The sequence below is a fragment of the Anser cygnoides genome, chromosome 2 (genome assembly GCF_040182565.1).
Source record: "Anser cygnoides isolate HZ-2024a breed goose chromosome 2, Taihu_goose_T2T_genome, whole genome shotgun sequence".
Classification (NCBI taxonomy): domain Eukaryota; kingdom Metazoa; phylum Chordata; class Aves; order Anseriformes; family Anatidae; genus Anser; species Anser cygnoides.
The window spans coordinates 21,123,954-21,144,849 of NC_089874.1; the positions used below are offsets into that span (position 1 = coordinate 21,123,954).

Here is a 20,896-nt window from a genome sequence, read left to right on the forward strand (position 1 = left end):
TTTCTCTCTCTGAGCAGAGCCCAGCAGCCACCCCATGTCAGATCAGAGCCAGCTCCAGCTGGCTTCAGAAGGGACCTGGTCAGAGCCAAGGCAATAAGTGATGTTGTTTGCACCTCGGTGAGAGCAGATTTAAGAAAGAGGAAAAGCTTCTGCACAACAGAAGCTGGGAGAATGAGGAGTGAGAACCAGCCCTGCAGACACCAAAGTCAGTGCAGAAGGAGGGCAGGAGGGGCTCCAGACCCTCAGCAGAAGTTCTCCTGCAGCCTGTGGAGAGGCCCCTGGTGGAGCAGGCTGTCCCCCTGCAGCCCATGGGTCCCACACGGAGCAGATCTCCACGCTGCAGCCTGTGGAGGAGCCCCTGATGGAGCAGGCGGATGTGGCCTGGAGGAGGCTGCGGCCCATGGAGAGCCCCCGGGCCGGAGCTGCAGCCCGTGGAGAGGAGCCCCCGGTGGAGCAGGGGATCTGGGGGAACTGCCACCTGTGGGGGACCCGTGCTGGAGCAGTTTGCTCCTGGGGGATGGCCCCCGTGGTACAGAGCCATGTTTTTGAAGAGCTGCTGCCTGTGGGAAGCCCACGCGGGATCAGTTTGGGAAGGACAGCATCCTGTGGGAGGGACCCCATGTGGAGCAGGGGCCGAGAGTGACCGTGAAGGAGCGGCGGAGATGAAGCGTTAGGGACTAACAATAGCCCCCATTCTCTGTTCCCCTGCTCTGTTTGAGGAGAGATGGTAGAAGAGGATGGATGGAGAGGGAAAGGTGTTTTCAGTTTGCTTTTAGTTGCTCCCTGCTCTAGACTAGTTAGTAATAGGCAATAAATTACATTAATCTCCCTATGCTGTGCCTGTTTTGCCCGTGTTGGTAATTGTTAAGTGATCTCCCTGTCCTTATCTCAACCATCGATCCCTTTTCAATCATATTTTCTCTCCCTTTGAAGATGGGGAGTGAGAAAGCGATGTGGTGGAGTTTAGTTGCCCATTAAGGTGAAACCACCACAACAATTAAGCAATTGAAATTAGATACCTATTTACAATGTTTAAAATGCAATAGTTTTGTGATTTTCCTTTGGTACATCTTAAAATCAATTAAGTTATAGATGGGGGGAAAGTCAATTATGTAATAGAGGGACATTGTCTCCTGCTAGAGGCAGTGGTTGGAACTGAGATTAAAAAAAAAAATCTCACTATGTTTGTCTTTTGTGGTGGTACCTTCATCCTGTGATTAATTGGGCTGTTAATTTCTGCAAAAGCATCTGTGGACTTACTTCCAAGTAACACGGATTCCTACACTCTTCAGAAACTCTGGGACACTAGGGCAAATGAAAAGAGGTCAAAACAAATTGACCTGTCCCAAAACTTTAAACTGAGAACAAATCATCTTTATACTCTGATCTCCCTCTAATTCTGATGAACTAAAATTTGAATACCTGCCAGTGCCCTAGGAAGATCTCTATTACTTGGGAGAAATTCAGTGATATTTTTAATTTGTTTAAGAATTCAAGGAAACACAAAACATGCTTCCTCTGAACAACTCGCAAGACGAATGCATTGTCTGGAGGACACCTAGTTTTCTACTGTCAACATACATTTTAATTTCATCTTCAAAACAGTTGAATTCTGCCAGCTTTTCATTATAATTTTGTTATTCAGTGTAATTGAGCCAGTGAGAATTTATTTATAAAATTAAATTCACTGGCCACAACTAATTTGATACTCACTGCACACATGATTGGGTATCATAACATTTATGATGATGTAAGTTATTATGCAACATTCATGGGAAATTCTCTTATATTTAATATGATTTGTGGAAAGAACATGTTGAGAACAATTTTGCTGTTTTATTCAGTCACTTTGTAGTGACTCACTTGATCTATAAGCTGCTGAACAGTTAGATTTCCTTTACAGAAATACTTCTATTTTAAATGGAGCGAAGAAAATTGTATTGATAAGAAAGCTTGTTATTGTTAAGTCCTAGAAATAACTCAAAGTTTCTTACATTAATATAATTAACTATTGAAAAATATATGTTAAGCTTTCCAAGGAATAAGGTATTTCTACAAAATTTCACAGTGATTTTTGAAACAACTACTACTTTTTTCTAACTCCCACATTCAGCCAAAAACCTCAGTTTCCAAATACATACTGACGCTTCTCAGTGTTAAGGGGTATTACACGGTACTTTTGCCTATATGGAAGTTCCAACCACGATACGTGTATAAAGGTCATCATTTTGGCTTGCTGTAGAAACTTATATTTTCCACAGCTTACACAAGCTAATGCTTCCTTCAGATCTTAACATACTGAGAGCAGTAGAGTGTTAGCAATTATTCATTTCTGTTTATTAGCAGCCTAGTCTCTAATGAAACTAAACGACAAAGCATTAATTTTCCAGCAATTTCAGAGAGTAAAAATAAATCAAAATAAATAATATCTCCATACCTCCAGAGAACCTACTGTTGAACCATTCATATGGTTCCAGAACACAATTTTGCACTTGGGCCCCGTAAGGGAGATGACTGGGGTAGCGATGTCAGCAGTGTGACCAAATTCTCCGTTCGAGCTGTCTGCAAACAAATACCAGCCTTCTGCAGTATACCTGCTCAGAGAGAAAGGTATTTCTTTATTAAAAGAAAATATTTAATCAAAATTAATTCAAGTCATACTAAAGTGGTAATATTTCTTTATACAGATATAGCACTTTCTAGCTGGGTATCTGGATACCCTTTAATTAATAAATGTATTACCAGAATTCCACAAAATCCCTTGAAAAGTCATCTAGTACTTTTATATCACATCCAGACAAAATACAGAGCTGAAGTCTGCCTTTACCCACAATATCACATCACAGCAGATGGAGGGCCTTTGAGCCCATCCTCCCCCACCCCACCCACCCATCCTCTTTCATCAAGAAAATCAGAGGCCTACTCAAAGCTGGGGTATACATGGATATTTCCCTGCTTGAAGTCAAGAAATCCCAAGATATTGGGTGAAACTCTTCCTGCTGGGAAAGACAAGGCTGCCTTTGCAGTATGCATCAGATTCTGAGTGTACGCAGAGAGTTTTAGGGTTTTGGGTAGCTGATATTTGGTTCCTGAAAAACTTTCCTTTCAAAGAAAAAGTGGCAGTTGACCAAATACAAGATTCTGTTCTCTTTAATGGAGATGCTACACACTCCATTGCTGAAAAGATCCTTTCCAGCAAGGGCTTATAGACTTGACTATAGGACCTACATTACTTAAAGGTCCTTACCTGAAATACCTTTATTAGGATTTCCTGGCTTTTCAGTTTGCCTGTTTGGCCAAGCTCTGAGCTACAGCTCCAAAAGTAGCATCACTGCAATCGTGAGAAGGCAGTGACTGTACCAATAAGTATTGCCAAGAGAAATGTGGGTTATGCCAAGAGGTTGTTCCCAGACTGGAAGTTTTTGCAAACAGGAATGGTCAGGACTACAAGGTACAGATTCAAGAACATATTTTTAATTCACAAGCCTGCTCTAAGTAGGTAGACTTAGAACAACATAAAGGATTATAAGACTATTGTCTGTGGTATGACTCAGCAGTTACTTAGCTGTCTTTGCTGCACCAGCAATATTAAACAAATATTGCAAAACCTTTTTTTTCAATAATCTACTGAAGTCTCTTTGAAAAAATCTGATAAGCATTTTTTTCTTTAAAAGATGTTATAAATTTAGAAAAAAATAGCAGTTATTTGAACAAAACAGATTACAGTGCTTACATTGAAATCAACATGTATTATTTAAGTGATAAAATAAATATGAAATTAGCACATACAGGTTTATCACTGTAAAGTTACCACAAAGTTAGTAGATTAATTTTTCTGTGTATAATAATTAACATTTAATAATAAAAAATAACATATTAAGGTATATTACTTAACTTGTAGGTCAAGGAGAGTCTGAATTGCACCTTATATTCAGTCATTTTAGGAGCAGTATAATCTAACTAGAGGCACTACATAGTACAAGATAGGCTAGAAACAGCTAAAATTATCTCTATATTCACAGCAATTTGCTCTGAGGATTTGAAGTCCGTTCATTCATTCATTCATCCTTAGAATCAAGTATGCAGTAATTTATATCTAATATGACCTGTGACAGACTGATGGTCTGAAAACAGCTTGATCTTCCTGGGTAGCCCAGGGCAAAGAATTTTGCACAGTATCTCCTTACCCAACCTGTGGTTGCTCATAAGGATATATTTAAATGAAAATCCTTTTCCATCTCTTCCTCTTTCTTGACAGAAAAGACTGCTAAAATTTTCCTTCATAGGGAAAATTAAAACCTAGTAATAACTACTGACATAAAACAGCCCTTGAAAAATCCTTGTAAATCAGCATCTGGTTCATTGCTTGTTACGTAGAGTACTCTTTCCACCTCCCCTGGTCTCCTAACAGGAAAAAAATAGATTAAACAGACAACTGCTCTAACCATGGGCAAGTACAGAAAATATTTTAGTAAGTGAAAATTGCAGACAATTCTGACACTATAAATCTTTTTAGTACAGAAATTACAGGCTATGTCCTTCAGCAGGGCTGAAGGAACGTGTAATTATAAGAACTTCCATGGATCAGAAGAGTGGGAGCACTAGTTAGTTAATCAGCCACAGTACAATCCTTTGGCCATTAAGCACTTTCTGGAGGTTTCCCCAAACCTTACCTAGCATGCAAGAATGAGAGAATAATTCTTTTTGTAGATACTGGTAAAGATGTGTGTAAATTAGTGAAAAGAAGTGGGTTATTCTCATAATTTTTTTTTAGCTAGGGAAGAAGATTCTCTAAACTGTTAATATATTTGCTTTATTTAAATATTAAGTGGAATACTAAAATATCTCATAAAATGAAGAAATTTATTGCAGGAAAAGATAACATCATTTTGCAGACAGTTTCTTACATGCTAATTGGAGAATGTGAAGTACACATGATTCATAATCAAAAAATGAAGACTTTTATATAAAAATTCAATAGTCTGTGGGATGGGTTTCCAATACACTTTTCCAATATACTTTTAGATAGAAATCAGATACTTGCAAGAAAGTCACTGTCATGATCAGAGTTAACATCTTCTACTGCCACCCATAAAATAGTTATCTACTCTGAAGAGTTATAATGTTCCTTTCTTACAAAAGAAGAGCCCAAAATTTTCTAGAAGCAAACAAACAAACAAAAACTGTTTCTAAGCCATATACAAGTACATATTTTTGAAGGAGTAAAAACGCTTTAAAAATAAATCTCAAAATGTGGGTCAAACTTTCATTTGGCATAGGTCAGACACATTAAAGGTGAAACCTCTAGGGATTGTTGATAAAGATAAGAGGTGTTCTGGTAGTATTCTAGGGGAAAGCGTAATGATCGGGGAAAATCTGAATCTTCCCCACAATCTTATTTTTGTTTTCATTCAGAAGCAGAAGAGAGGACTGGCTCTGAAGCTTTTGTTTTATCACAGATTCATAGAACCACACAAGAGTTGGGAGACCTTGAAAGATCATCAGGTCCAACCTTTCATGGGAAAAGGGAGCCTAGATACTTTGAATTTCTAAAAATAAAATAATACTAAATGTAAAGAGCTGTATCTCAAGGAAGGAAATCCATACTTCCTGAATTACTTTCCTTTGATCCTGGCAATTTAGACATCTTTATAATTACTACATGCATTTACATCATCCTTGAGAAAGTTGGAAATGAACTATTGCAGAAAATAACTAATAAATAGAGTAAAATATATACAAGCCTTAGGGTAATTCAGTAATAATACATCCAATATAAAAAGTAATAACGCATTTTTGTTAAAACAGCTTCTAATAAGCTGGTGTGACAACTGAAGTAGAAACCTACATAGTTACAGATTTTTCAAGCAAGTCTGCATTTGAAATATTCATTTCCCTCCTTTCTTCTGAAGAATGATGTTGCTTCAATGTAGTAATATTTTTTTTTTCCCTCAGCTCAGAGTTTTCTACTAGAGTCTTGCCTAGAGATAGAAGAATATCCAGTTCTCTTAAGGTTTGTAAAAACATTTAAAAATTCAGAATTTGCTGCTGGGAATTCATGTCTTCAGTGGCCTAAGACTATCAGTACAATATTTAGAACAACATTCAAGAGGGCTGTTTACAATCAGCAGAATGATAAAGAGGTCTGAAAAGCAATAACACTTAAAAACATCTTACTTCCCAGAATATTCAGTATCAAGTTCAGACCTCTCAGTGAGATTAGTTTGAAAGAGCAGTAGGGTACAATCAGTGCTCTGATGAAATTCAGACATCCATCTCTTACTTGGTGCATTCAGTCTGAAGCAGACCAAAACCACATCTGTCTAGATAATTCATGTCTCATAGTGCATACTTAATATTATTTTTGCCCTTGTTTCAGTGTTCGCTGCAAGGTTACATTTAAAACTAGTAAACCAGATTAAGGTCCCTTTGGTGATACACTTGAGTGCTACCTACACAGTGGGTAGGTCACAGGGAGAGTATGTGGTTGCAAAAGAATATTAAGGATGTGTGGGAAAGTAAAGGAAAATGGAAAGATCAGAAGGGGCTACATAAATCTGTGGAGAGCATCCTTGTTTACGTAATCTTCACTCTTATCACTGATGACCTATCTATCTATGTTGTTGTTTAAAAGCTTTCTGCTAATGTCTGTCACCGACATTAACTTGCAGCATGTTTGCTCAGAGAGCAAAGGAATCTCTTTAAGTCTTTAAGCTAGCTGGTATAGAGACGTGGAATTTACAGGAAGATGAACATACAGTAGGGAGATGAGTTTGAAGGAAGCAATAAGAAATCATATATTTGCATATAGTTCACATGTTATAGTACTGGCATTCTCTATGGATGTATCCTTTGTAGCAGAGGCAGCTAATACATAGGTGATACCCTGTTCAGTCTGTCAAGCTGTGACTTTTAAAATGAACTATTTCTTAGTTCGCATATATATGCAGTCACTTGGTATTCCAAAACTTTCCATAAACCCAAAATATCAGTCTTTCTTACTCTGTACAAAAGTTGTTCTCTTCTTCCCTATATCTATTCTTTGAATGATTTTCAGCAAATGTAATAGTGTCTTCATTCACTCTCCTATGAAGACAGGCTGATATAGCTGGGGATGTTCAGCCTGGAGAAGAGAAAGCTCTGGGATGACCTTATTGCATCTTTTCAATACTTAAAGGGGGGTTTATAAAAAACAAGGACAGCAACTTATTTGCTCAGGCAGACAATGACAGGACAAGGGGGAATGGTTTTAAACTAAAAGAGGAGAGATTTAGATTAGAGGTTAGGAGGAAATTCTTCACTCAGAGGGTGGTGAGGCACTGGGACAGGTTGCCCAGAGAAGCTGTGGATGCCTCATCCCTGGAGGTGTTCAAGGCCAAGCTGGATGGGGCTTTGAGCAACCTGATCTGGTGGGTGGCATCCCTGCCCATGGCAGGGAGGTTGGAACTGGAACTGGATGACCTGTAAGGTTCTTTCCAGCCCAAGCCATTCTATGATTCTGTGATTGCACATTTACTGACCTGACCCCTCCTTAAATTCCTTTCTTTCCTATTCCAAAAACTAATCCCCACTTCTTTTGATATTATTATTATTATTATCCTTTAAACTCTAGAAGTCAATGATCTTGACTTCTTGATATGAAGGTGAGTAAATCTGGCATTGCCTGTATATCTTATGAAAGTGCTGAAATTCAGCATAGTAAGTTTGCAGGCACCCCTGCCAGTAGCTGCAAGATCCCAGGCTTGTTTGGAAAATTATTTCATGGAAAGCCTCTTAAAGTGTTGGCAGCAACAATAGATTTCATTAAAATCTTGATACTTGCCCTTTGAAAATAATTAATTTTACCTCTTCTCAGTACTGCAAGCATTTCCTATATAGTGAGATTCCTATGACAGTGTAATTATCCTAATTAGTTTCAGACAAATTGCCAACATTTTAATGGATGTAAAAATTTCAACATAAACAACTTTGCATATTTTCATACTGTGATTTTGTTAATAACTTAGTACTGAAAGTATCTTTTAACATATTGTTAGCAAAGAATGTGCATATATAAAAGGATCCTTGCTGTATTTCCCCTTTCAAGGCATTCAGGAGAACCGTGGGAACTGAAAGCACTAAATGGGAATTGATAATGAGGGAAAGATCAGGTGTGTTAAAAACAACAACAACAAACAGTTGGAGCCTATCCAAAGAACTAGACCTAGCTGAAATATGGAAGTGTTATTCATCTGTAGTATTGTCAGGTGAAGACTCATGTTGTGACTTGCTGGTTTCACAGTAGTAATTATCGTTGTGATGTTTGAAAGCGGATCAAAAATTAATCAGCTGAACTTTCCTATACACAAAGTCAGAAAGTTTAAACTCTAACTTAATTTAGTGTTGGACATCTCTCAGATTTTGGTAATTCATCTATGTATCTTCCACAAATTGTTTGTGAATCCCTGACTGAGTGTTTAGATGGATGCAAAAGATACCCTTTACTCTCTGGTTTTCATTTAAAGTGAAAACTAAATCTGGCTGGAGAGCAAACAACTCCTTTTCATAAATGAGTTCCAATTTCTTCCAATTCTTAGCTATAACAAGAAAACACAAAAAGGCAAACAAGAAATAGAAATGCCAGTTTCCTGAGAGGAGTAAGCATGCCAATGATTAGCACATGATAGAAAATTTGACATTCAAAAAGCAGCAGCTACCACTTACAACAACTGTAGTAGATCCCTCAGCGTTGTATCTCCCTTTAGAAATACAAAATAATAATTAAAAAGAAAAGAAAACAAAAATTTTTAAAATTGCAGTTTCTCCTCTTAAGCTAGTTACTTTTTCTAGATTCTTCAGTCAGTACTATTCAAATAAGAAGAAAACAATATAAAGTGCCATGACCAGGCAGACCTGGCTGGAGAACAGACTGGCAAATTAGTGCACACAGACATAAATTTGGTGCTTTAGATTAGTTAGTGATAAGTTAGTATATAATCACAGCAGAAGAGAGATGAGTAACGTGTAAGCACCTAAGTCTTTGCTTAGTGCTCTGGCACAATTTTTCATATTGTGCTGAGTGCCACACTTCCGTATTACAGCAATCAGAACCAGTAGTATCTAAAATTAAGCAGAAATCGGAGTACTCACATTAGCACACTTGAAATACAGCACTGACACACAACTTACAGCCAGAGAGCAAGGTGCACAATGCTAAATGAACTACAAATAAAATGAAGTACTTTGAATCCTGTTCTCTTTCTCATACTAGCTGAGCAGAACATCTTGGAAATAGCAACCAATATCAAAATAGTTTCAAAATACATTAGATTTCTTTCTCAAAGCATGATCTCTACGCATTCCTGTATATACAGCAGTGCTTTCTCTATGGATTGTGCATTTTCAAATGTTGAAAATCTCTGAACTGAGCTCTAGACATGCCTTTTAAAACTACACAATTACACCTTTTAAAATTGTATAGTGTTTGGTACTTTAAGAGCAGAAACTGTATCATTGGTTTAAGGCTAAAATAGCATAAGACAGACAGACCATACAGACCCGTAGATATCCCAAACTAAGGCATAATAAACTTATCTGCAAACAAACAAGCCTTTATAACTGAACAGTAGAGCAAAGATTAGCATGTATCTAACCAGTCTAATCCCCCCCCCCCCTTTTTTTTTGTGGCTTGTTCTGTCATTGTTGTTGTTCTCAGAGAATGTTCAAACTCTCCCAAGATTTACCAATAGCACTTAAAAGTATTGCAGCATACCAACAACTATGCAAAGCAAATGACCTCAGAGATGAAAATTCCATGTTTTGATCATAACACAGCAGTCACTGGCTGTTAGTTAGATTTTCTCCATTGGAGATTTTAGCCTGATGGCTTCTGACTGACACAGAGCTGAGATTAATTCATGGCATTTCCATGGCTCATCTGAACCTGACACAACTCATTAGCATTCTGTCATATCTCCATAAATCCTGTGAGGCTGAAGGCAAAGGGAAACAATAGGAACAAGTTTCCTTCTCAAATAACCAAGCTTGAGGTGAAAAAGCCAACCTTAATTTCTAATCACTGTGGGCATTAGTTTTAATTAGCAATTTTCTGCATATCAGTATAGTATCAAATTGTACTTTACTGTAAAAACTCCTCAGTAACTATATATTTGGTTAGCATCACATGTCTAATACCTGTGGTCTTGTTACTAGCCTTATTGTCACCCCAGATATTTGCCAGTGTGCACAGTACACATTACCTGTGATGATTTTCATTACCTGTGATATTTTGTTAGTGCTTTAATGAAGTACTAACACAGCCATTTAGAGAACAAGCATATTCTAAACTACACCTTGTTCAAAAGACACTTCAGAGAAAAAACTGTTTTCTGAATCTTGAATATGTGAGTTCTTCTCTGGAAAAAAAATCCTAATTAAACCAAAAAGGATTATAGAATGAATTGCTAACAGACTTTTCTGTAAATGGTTTTGTCAAGATCTCTGGCAAATCTCTGATTATTGGTAATAATACAAATATAATAAGTATAAAAGTAGGAATTTTCTTGACATTACTGGATAGATAGAAAGGCTAAACTTCTTTGTTTTGTTTTGAAGAAAAAAAAAAAGAAGAAAATAAAAAGAAAAGCTGTATCTTCCTGTGACTTCTGCACAGCAAGTGACTCTAGAGTCCCTTTGTTCATCTCTAGCTCACTTGGTTCACCTCACCCTCCAGTTTACAACTCCACAGTTTGCCTTTGACTTCCAACTTTGCACTCTTCCACCCAGGCACTAGGAGGCTCCTGCAGCAATGATTTTCTTGTTATACTTATGGATTGTTCACCTGCCCTTGCACCCATGAATCCTGAGACAGTGCTGTATCTATTAAATCAGGTTTCCCCATGGGGTAGCGATTGCCACTTGTGAGAGAGAAAAAAATGTCTTTACTCCTTTTTCCAATTCCTTGTTTTACAACTTTCAGTTCATAACTCTGAACTAAGGGGAGAGGGGACACAACAACAAAAGCAACTGCAATACATGGTGAATAAAATTGTAGGTAATAAACACTTGAATTATCCAATAATTAACAAAAAATATACATACACAAAGTTAAAAACTGGTCAATGTTCAGTTCTTGCCTTTGACCACAGTGTGTTCTAATAGTGATAAGATGATCTTAAGCAGGGAAAAACAAAACAAAACAAATAAAATAAAAATAAAATAAAAACAGTAGGAAGATCAAGCAGGTCCTCATGAAACACAGTTAAGTTTCTAGCTTCTATTGTAAAAGTTATGGGGGAAATAAGCTGTACTGAAGAGGATGTTCAGTTCAGGGAACCCGTATTACTTCTGTTCCTGGCTGGTCATTTTTCCCGTTAACCTTTTGTGTTTTGTTTGTTTGTTTAACACCAAAAAAAACCCCACAAACTTATCTTTAGGTTCAATGTATCCCATCAGCTACTGGATATTCAAAAAAAAAAATAAATTTGTGCATGTTGCTACCAGCCAGCCGCATCCTTTGCACAACACTTTCCAGGTCACAGTTGATGAGGTCTTTGTCCCCTTCATACAAACTACTCCTTAACCAGACTTCACAATTTTAGAGACTACATAGTATTTAGCATGCACCCAAAAACATATTTCAGTGTACATTTCAGTGCTCCTTTTGTTTTCAGTTCTCTGTTAATGGCACAAAACAAGGGAGACATGTACAATGCAACAATACAATATAAAGATGTTTTTAACAATGTCAGCTAAGTGAAATGCAGTATGAAAAAAATAAGCTCCTTTAAGTAGTTAAATTCAGCTTTCTCTTCCTCTTCTCTTCTTTTTTTTTTTTTTTTTTAATGAGCAGTTTACTTTGGGATTATAATACTCTCATCGATTTTAAAGTTCTTAGACTCTCAACTCTCTTTTCAGAAGTCAAGAACTGTTTTTAAGAATATTAATTAAAAACTTTAATTTTTCCAATTTTTTCCTATGCTAAATACAGATAATGATTGTCTGAAAAAAACAAAATCAAGACAGATGTGCTCAACATATGGTGATCAAGGTAATTATTTACAGAGCAATAATTATCATGTGATCTTAGAATTTTTGTTCTACATCCTTTTTGGTTTTGCTTCATTAGTTTTGATGACATATTTGGGTATGAATTATCATATCAATTATGTGCCTACAATATTTTCAAATAACAGTCATACCCAAATATCATTATTAATATTAAAGAATTTACTATACCACTACCCAGTTTCTCTCAAATTTAAAATGAAACAAGCCGTTCTATCCTCCATTTCTCAAGTCATTATTTTCACTTAATTAACGTAATTACAGGTTCAAGTGCATACCCCCCCCCCCCTTACAATTCATCAGTCTACATGTGGTTGGCCCAGATGTGTATTCTATGAGAAACTGGTAGTTTGGATCTCCAGCAATTCACAGGTATTCTGCTGAAAGAGCTCATTGTAAACTGTATTGTACTCCACTCTTGTATCAGGATGAATCTACTAATTTCTACATGAAATAAACATCTTTTACTTTAGAAAGCAAATACATAAGATGGAGTATTAGAGCTTCTGTCATCTAAATCCATGGAAATTTGGGGAAAAAAAAGATGAGAAAATAAAACATTTCACAGTTTTAGTTCAACAAAATGCTGCTCAGTATTCCCTGCAGTAATTTGGAGGCCTCATGCTCCCATTCTGTTCTATAAGGCAAGAGAGACAGAGAGAGAGAGAATGAGGAAACAGCACAACCAAATTACATCTCATGTGAAACATCACAACAGCAGTTCATTTCAGTGTTGCCAGCAAACCACGATCTTTATGGATCATTTAGGTTCACTTTTTATCAGTCATTTTAAATATATAGTTAGTTTCATTAAACTTGGAAAACCAAGAAGTAACAGCTCCCATCAGTGATCTGATAAAAAGTATTTTGGCAAGGAATAACAATTAGTCACATCTTGTTGGAAACTGGAATACTACAGACAGAAAAGCAACACTGTGAAAGTCTTAGCAGAGCAGTAATATTTTCTTTTTTTTTTTTTTAATGCAATGATATCATTCATCAGAAATAGATGTATTATATATATGTATTATAAGTATATATGTGTATATATATGTTATACATGTTATATATGTATATATTATATATAACATATATATGTATTTCTGATAAATATCACTGCATTAAAAAAAGAAAATATATTTTTCTTTATCTATAATATTTATAGATAAAAATAAATATAAAAACATAATAAAATAATATAAATTTATAATATAGATATAATATTAATATAATATTAATATTAATTTTATAATATATAAATAAAATATTTGTATGTATAAAATGTGTATATATATATTTTCTCTCTATATATAGAGAGAGAAATTAAGCTGAACTTAACTCTAAACAAACTCTGTTTGTTTGTTTTCTCATACTATACTGGTTAATTATTAATTGACAGCTGAATTCACCAGACCCTTCCTTGGGGAAACTTGTACTGCCCACCCCTGGCAAAACTGCATGGATAACAATAGCTAGTAAGACAGTAAAGAAAGTCTATAGTGTGTGTATACCATCTAAGAAGGAATTATTCCCAAACTAATCAAGAGGGTGACCACCAGAAGCCAAATTAAACAGTAACCAATGAATTGCAGTCTGCTTTCAAGCAAGTGAGGAGTCAGCTTGCAAAGAATTAGCATGAAAAATTTGTCATAGTGAAGAGAGTGGAAACAGCAGCAGCCCAAACTTGATTTTGTTATTCCAAAAGTTGCTTTGCTGGTAAAGCAACAGACCTGCATAGACCAGAGCATCCTCCTCACTGGATACTACAAGCAGTCCACATCCAACTGGTGAGCTGACAGTTGAGGTGCTACAAGGGGGCTGATTTCTCATGGCTTATGTATAAGTGGATTGTAGGTTGTGGCATGGATACACATAAAGCTGGAGCAGCTGTGTCTCCAAACCAGAATAGTGTGCAAAAATTGTCTTCCCAAAAGGGGGAACATGTTTGTATCCTGCATGTCCTCTGGCAGAGGAGGTGCAGATGTATTACTCTAGAAAGGCATGTGTTAGAACCTTTGGGGATTGCTTACAGAAGAGCATTTAGAAATTTGTACCTGTTTATTAATATTTTATAACTTGATTCATCTGTTATATTGACAATGCTGACTCTGCTTATTGTCAGTTAATTACATGTCAATAATAAATCAGTAAACTGCTTCAATACTGAGAACTGGGCATTTTTTCCCTGTGGTTATCCATATATGGCTAAACTCAAACTGTCCAAGAGACAGTTGGGTACCTGAAAAACTTTACTCACGTAGTATGATCAGTTGATGGGCAGTGTTCTTCTTCCCCAGGATATAGATTTGCTCCGCTTCTAAGTTCCCACTTAAATATATTTGTGTTGTGGATGGAATCAGTTCTTGAATTTTGTTCCAAGGCTGGTTGATACCATCCGCACAGGGTACGATCCTCAAAATTGCAGACTTCCATGGCTTTAGAGATGAACAGTGAATAATACTTCAAGTTTATATAAAAATAGGGAATCAGTAATTTATATCATGATAAAATAAATAACCTGGCAATAAAAAGAATTCATTTTAAAGTATACAGTGTATGCTTACTCACTATGAACATGAATAGTTTTTCCCTCTACAGATAAAATACCAATGATATTTTCCATATTATTTTCTAAGAGGCTAATATACTGATGACATTAGCAACTCATTTCTCATTGGATACAAAATCCTCCACAGAAACTCTGAAAAAAAAAACAACAAACAACAAATCTTTGTTTCAAGCAGTCCCTGAAAGTTACACGATAATGCAGCTATTTGGCATTGGTGTCAACTACTGAATAGTTATCTTACTAAATAAATATGCAGCTGCTTGTGCCTCAGTTTTTTGATTTCCTGAGCAACTGGACAAGGAAAGTAGGTTCACTACCAACTGTCCCTTCCAATGAATCCCCCTAAAAGAATTTTTAGATGAAAAAAACAATCAATCAATCAATCAAAGTTTTTTGTTCTGCCACTTATTGAATATTTATTCTCTAGTACACACTTCCTGAATATTCTGCAGAAATTTTGACTATAGGTGATAGAGTGAGGAGTGAGTGAGTTTTAATTTATAGCTTTTATATCTCCATTAACGAAGCAAACCACAACCAGTCTGGTTACTCATATAAAGATGTGATGCTTCTTGAGACTGATGAGTGACATAGTATTAAGGTATTATTTCTTTCTTTCTTTCTGTTTCTTTCTTCCTTCCTCCTTTCCTTCCTTCCTTCCTTTCTTCCCTCCCTTTTTTCTTCCTTTCTTTCTTCCTTTCTTTTTCAATTGCTTTAAAAACATTGTTTCAAATGCCTCTGAGAAAGATAACACCTTCCTGAGAACAAATTTCTGCCCTTAGTCAGGACATACTTAACTCCTATTCCAGCATTATCATTTGAGTGATAAATTGCCATCATTGCTATAGTTATTGGAGACTTCAGAGAGAGCAAATATATGAAAGTGTATTCTCCCCAGTACTTATCTCTCTCAGAAGGAAAAGATGTTTTGTGAGACAATGTAAATATCTGAAGAAAAAAAATCTTCTATACAAAGGGCCTTGCATATATTTTTCAGTGCAGTTTTTTCAAAGGTTGGTGTTTATGCACTCTACAAGAAATTACCCAACTGACATTTATATAACAGATTAATTCATGTAAGAAATAGACAGAAGGGAGCCTAATGATACTTTTTCTAGTTGAGTCTTCAGCCCTGAAAGAAGTGATTGGAGTTTCCACACCATGTGTAATGAATGCAGAGTTTTAATCATCAGTGAGAATAGGTTAGCTTGCAAAGAGAGATGAGGTCAACGTCTCTAGATGTCTGTCCTTCTCATTAGTCATCTTCCAAACAACAGTAATTTCAACTATTGTGCTTTACGGGAAAACAAAGTCTTTCAAAGTTTCTTCTAAAATGCTGTAGTGGGAACTGCCTTAACTCAAAAGCAATCAGGAAATGTCTTAGACCTCTGTGGACAACAGACAATGTCTGGTGACCCTGTTCATTGTCCCAGCTTCACTATTCCCATCTGACTGTCAGAGCTTTGGGAATTTAGAGACTGGGATTTGCTGACCTTTATGTGAGTATGCCACTCCACATACTCTAGCCTAACAGCTGGCACCTACAGCAGGGTTAAATCTATTATCTTTCTGACCTAGGAGTCAGTAACTCTAATGTAACCCTAGGTTCCTCTGCCAATTCAAGATTTACAACTTATTTGGATGCAGAACAAAATCAGAGTTGTCAAATAAACAAAGAGGTGATGGCAAAAACATCCTCATGTCCCTTATGTCCATAACTGAATTTCACAATTCAGTATTGCTGAAAATACTTTGGGGGGGGATGGAATCACTGAAGTAAGAAATGGACCCAAGTCCAAGATATGTGACCCAAATACCAAATATAAGACGATAGAATTATTCTCTCTTCAACTCTGGCTAATGAACATTCAAAAAAAAAATAAAATTAATATGCCATTTAGTTTGAGAAACTGTTTTCACTTTAAAAAAGAAGGGGGGGGGGGGGGGGGGTTGTACTTTGGTAGTAAGTTGAATTGGAATATAAAATACCATGTCTAAATCAGCCCATTAGAAAGCAGAAAGTGCACAACATCTCACATGTGCTCATTAAGAGCAAAATGTTACTCTTTTTCTGGGGAAAATCATGTTAAAAAATAACACCTAGATACTATTATCAAACGTCAATGCTAAAGAAACTTGTGTTAAGCAATATATTGAATAGCCACAAACTAATAAGATAACTAACAAAAGATTTAGTATACTCACCACAATCTGATTCATCAGACTTATCAGAGCAGTCAGGTCTAAAATCACACCTCTGGATCATCTGGATGCAATGTCCAGAGGCTCTGCAGACAAACTCATTCTCTGTGCAGTTGTTCATGGGGAGCGTGGCAGGAACTGAAGTTCCTGATAGAGTTGTAGATACTGTTGGCAAGTTTCCTTTAAGAAATGAACAAATTTCTGAGAAAGACAACCAAGGCACATAGATTTTTAACGATTTCTTCCCTTACCACTCACATCCTTTCTCAAGGATAAAGTTTTACTGGAAACAAGCCTGGGTGGCCATGTTGAATGTCTTAAATGCCTCCCATTGGGAAGCGAATTGAATGTGTAGTGGCTAGGTGTCCTCAGTGGAAAGCACTACATTGGTCGTGTTAGCCAACCACCATTTGTAAAATCCTCAACACTTGTAGGAATTTATTTATGCCTCTTGCACGTCTTTCAAATTTAAATGAAATTGGTCAGTCATTTCAAAAACTGTCACAGAGACTGACAGAGAAATCAGAAAAAAATAATTTCCCTGTGAAACAAAGCTAACATTATTAGATTATAATGGCCTTATTTCAACACATCAATTACTGCAACTAACTGTTGAAATTACTATATAACTTTCTTAACTTTAAATTTCATCATTGAAAAAATTAGTTTTTCCCAGTAGAAGAATTATTCTGAGGTCATCAGCTTGTCCCACTACTTCTTTTCTGTTTCATTCAAACTCATTACCACATCTTTTAAATCCATTGTCTTTGTCTTTTCCTCTTATTCTTTACTATGCATACTATGCACCTTTCTTCAGGCTAACTCCCATTTCTTGAAAACCTTTGCTATCACTGTCCATAAAAAGCACTTTCATTTTACAATTCCTTGTTTAAAATCAATCATTATTGAAATCATTAGCTGTAGTGCACAAAGCACTACAGTAATAGTAATACAATAAAGTAATACACCTGAGTTAATTAAAAAGTACATGTGAAGACTTTGATATAAAATTTATCTGGGACAGCAAAGATTTTTTTTTTCCCCCTTAAGGCATAGAGCACCAAGACTGATAATGAGGGAGGAGGAAAAACTTTTTGAATTAAATGATATAATAAATAGATCTACAACTCATACTAGCATCACGGACTGTATTGGTCAGAAATTTTTAAATACAGATGGAACATTCAGGTCCCTGCTCCTGCTCCCACTCCACTGGAACAAGAGAAGACTTTTTCAAATACCATAACCTTCAGAATGGAGTCAACTCCTTTCCCTCATTTGAAATAACCCATTTTGTAAAATTTATGAAATACCACTCTGTCTAGAGCAAATATCATTTAATAGCTTATATTTCAGGAATTCAAATGATTCATCAAAACTGTATGCTCAAGTTTCTACATATTTAATGTTACTTATGATTGACTTTACCATCAGGCTATCAAGCCCATCTCTCCATGGCATCTCTCCATGGTCTGTATCTCTGTATCTAGTTACTAGTGGGACGATACCAGCTGGGCTGCCAGTACTTAATTCCAGGGTTCAGGAATGAGATGTGGTTGCCCAGTTTTTTGTCCCTGGTCCAAGACATTAAATTTGGTGGAAAGTGTTATAGCTATTGACTGCTTTGCCTACTATTCCCACAGTCTCTTTGAATCTTTTTTGTTTCTTTGGATTTTTTATGGTGTGGAGGAAGTAGAGGTAGTAAAATATAAAAAGAAGGATTGTGAAATGTCTCAAAAATTACTACAAATACTTTTTAGAAGTGTAAAAAGCACAAAGGTTGTTTCCTATTCAGCTGTCTGCTATCACAATTGAACAGTTTACTTTCATTTTTCCACAAAAAACAAACTTTTTTTTCTTATTTTTGAACTTTGAAACTCTGATACACTTTGTACTTTGCAATTTTCTTGTTTATTTTTATATTTATTTATAACTCATTTGAAAATATGTAGAGATTTTCTGGTTAATCTTTGAAAGGTTTTCTTCCTCAAATATAAAGCATTGTACAGTAATTGTGTATTTGAAATTTGTTCTGAATTGCAATTTACATGCAAAATTTTATAATAAATGTCATTGCACATTGTATAAACATGGCAAAATTTGAGTTACTTATCTGCAAAGAAATATGCCACAAATATTCCTACTAGACCTAATTATGTATCTAAAAGAATTTTTAGAATAGCAGAATAAAATGCATCTGCACCAAGTTTTAGACTTAGTGCTAAGACACTGATATTTAGAAAAAAAAATATTGTTCTCAATTGTTTGCTGTTCTGCAGCCTTTTTATGACTGTAGCGGCAGCTAATAGTCCTCCTAAAACCCCTTCTGTGACAGAGGTAATGTTCTACAATTCTGTAGACATTGTACTACCCTAGGTAGCAATGACTTCTGAGAACAAACTGCCTTATCATCAGAAGTGTTTGTGTGTTGTAGCAAGAGAGCAATTGACACTGTAACATTAAAAATTATTCAGGAGAGAAGGAAGGCTGTATGAAACTGATTCTGCTAAATGAAAGGTCAGTTTGCTTGTACACAGTTAAGTTTTCTTTCCTTTTAGGAATCAAAATTCCAAAGAGTATGGAAGCTCCATACCTGTTAAGCACTTGTTAAAGCGGGTTTATTTAAGACCTTATGAGCACAGCAGAAACTATTTCCTGTTGATGGCTGGATATGAGGTAGGAAGGAGGGAAACAAGTCTAAATTTCCTTGTCAGATGTGAGTTACAGTTTGATCTGGTTTTGTTTTTCCCGTAGCAATACTTACAAATGACAGAAAACAATCAGCACGGATAAGAGATTTACACGTAACTTTAACTCTGCTCTTACCATTGTAAAGAGTACAGCCTAGAAAGGACATGTCATCAAGTCCAATGTCTCCAGTGAAGCCATCTCCTACTGTACCTTTCACCAAGATCTGGGGAAAAAGCAATTACAAAAACATTTTTCAGTATATAGTAGACTTCCACTTCTCATTAAATATTTCATAACGATTGATAGAACATTTGCCATGTTTCACACTTAAAATGAGATTAAAATTGTTCTAGGGGATATATTCTATTTAGTGACACTTTACAGAAGACACTAATTATTATCAGCTTTCACTGGTGGTCACATTAATCATGGTAAACCATAACACTGGCTGGCTTTACATTCATGTAAATCCACTGAAACATCATTGTGATATAAAATGATGGCAAGACATTATCATAAGTGGCACATTATGATTAGCTCCTTTCGTACTTATCATAGTAACATTAAGCATGATTAATTATAATAATGTTCATGTGAATTCATTATATACCCTTATACAAATCTCACTGTGATGAAAACAACTAAACAGGTTATAGATGTGCTCTGGAACCCTTTAAAGAAAAATGTTCTACAAATTTATTAGAATTTCCAATGCTATATATGCTTATTTTCTCATTACTGTCTACTGATGAGGAATAGGAGATGTTAGTATTTCAGAATCACTCTATGGATGACTGAATAAGCCTCTTTTCTTCTGACTGGTATTGAATTATAAAAATCCAAGCAGGTGATTGTGAAAAGATTTAGTGAGAATTTCCTTGATGTAACTAATTTATAAAACCCATAAAAGAAGAAAAATGTCGTCCTCAAAACACACTTAAAAAAATATTTTAGCTGATCCACTGGACTTCAAATATTAAAATTGCTTCTTTGCCTTTTATTTTGAAAAATGCTTTTGTGTCACCTTCCCCACCCACATAAACATTCATGCTTCCAGATCATTCTGGAAACCTGCATAAAATTTCACGTTTTTCATTTTTTCTTCCTCAGTTCAATAAATAATTTCTACAAAGAAAGAAAGTACAAATAGTGACAAAAATACTGCAATTGTGCTTCAGAGTAGTGTTACTTCTGGTATTTTTGTTATAATTTAATTTTTAAATATTTTATTTGTAAAGAAAGCTAATTTTCACCAAGTAACGAAGCGCTGCTCCCAGTTCGAAGGTGCAACATTGTGTCGTAATTCTTTTGATCAAATGTCCTTGACGTTTTGGAAATATACTCACATTAAAAGTCATTTCAAAAATATATGCTTGAATTTTATATTTC

General features: G+C 35.8%; 1 protein-coding gene across 2 annotated transcripts in view; it reads right to left on the bottom strand.

Annotated features, from left to right (window-relative positions):
• The window catches only part of MALRD1 (MAM and LDL receptor class A domain containing 1), a 263,083-nt gene that overhangs the window by 168,481 nt on the left and 73,706 nt on the right, over nt 1-20,896 (bottom strand). For both annotated transcript variants that reach the window (XM_066991641.1, XM_066991640.1), the window contains exons 19-22: nt 19,643-19,730; nt 16,820-16,996; nt 14,303-14,480; nt 2,438-2,594 (exon numbers count right to left, since the gene is read on the bottom strand). In XM_066991641.1, coding sequence (XP_066847742.1) covers nt 2,438-2,594; nt 14,303-14,480; nt 16,820-16,996; nt 19,643-19,730 — 600 coding nt within the window. The remainder of the gene's footprint in view (nt 1-2,437; nt 2,595-14,302; nt 14,481-16,819; nt 16,997-19,642; nt 19,731-20,896) is intronic.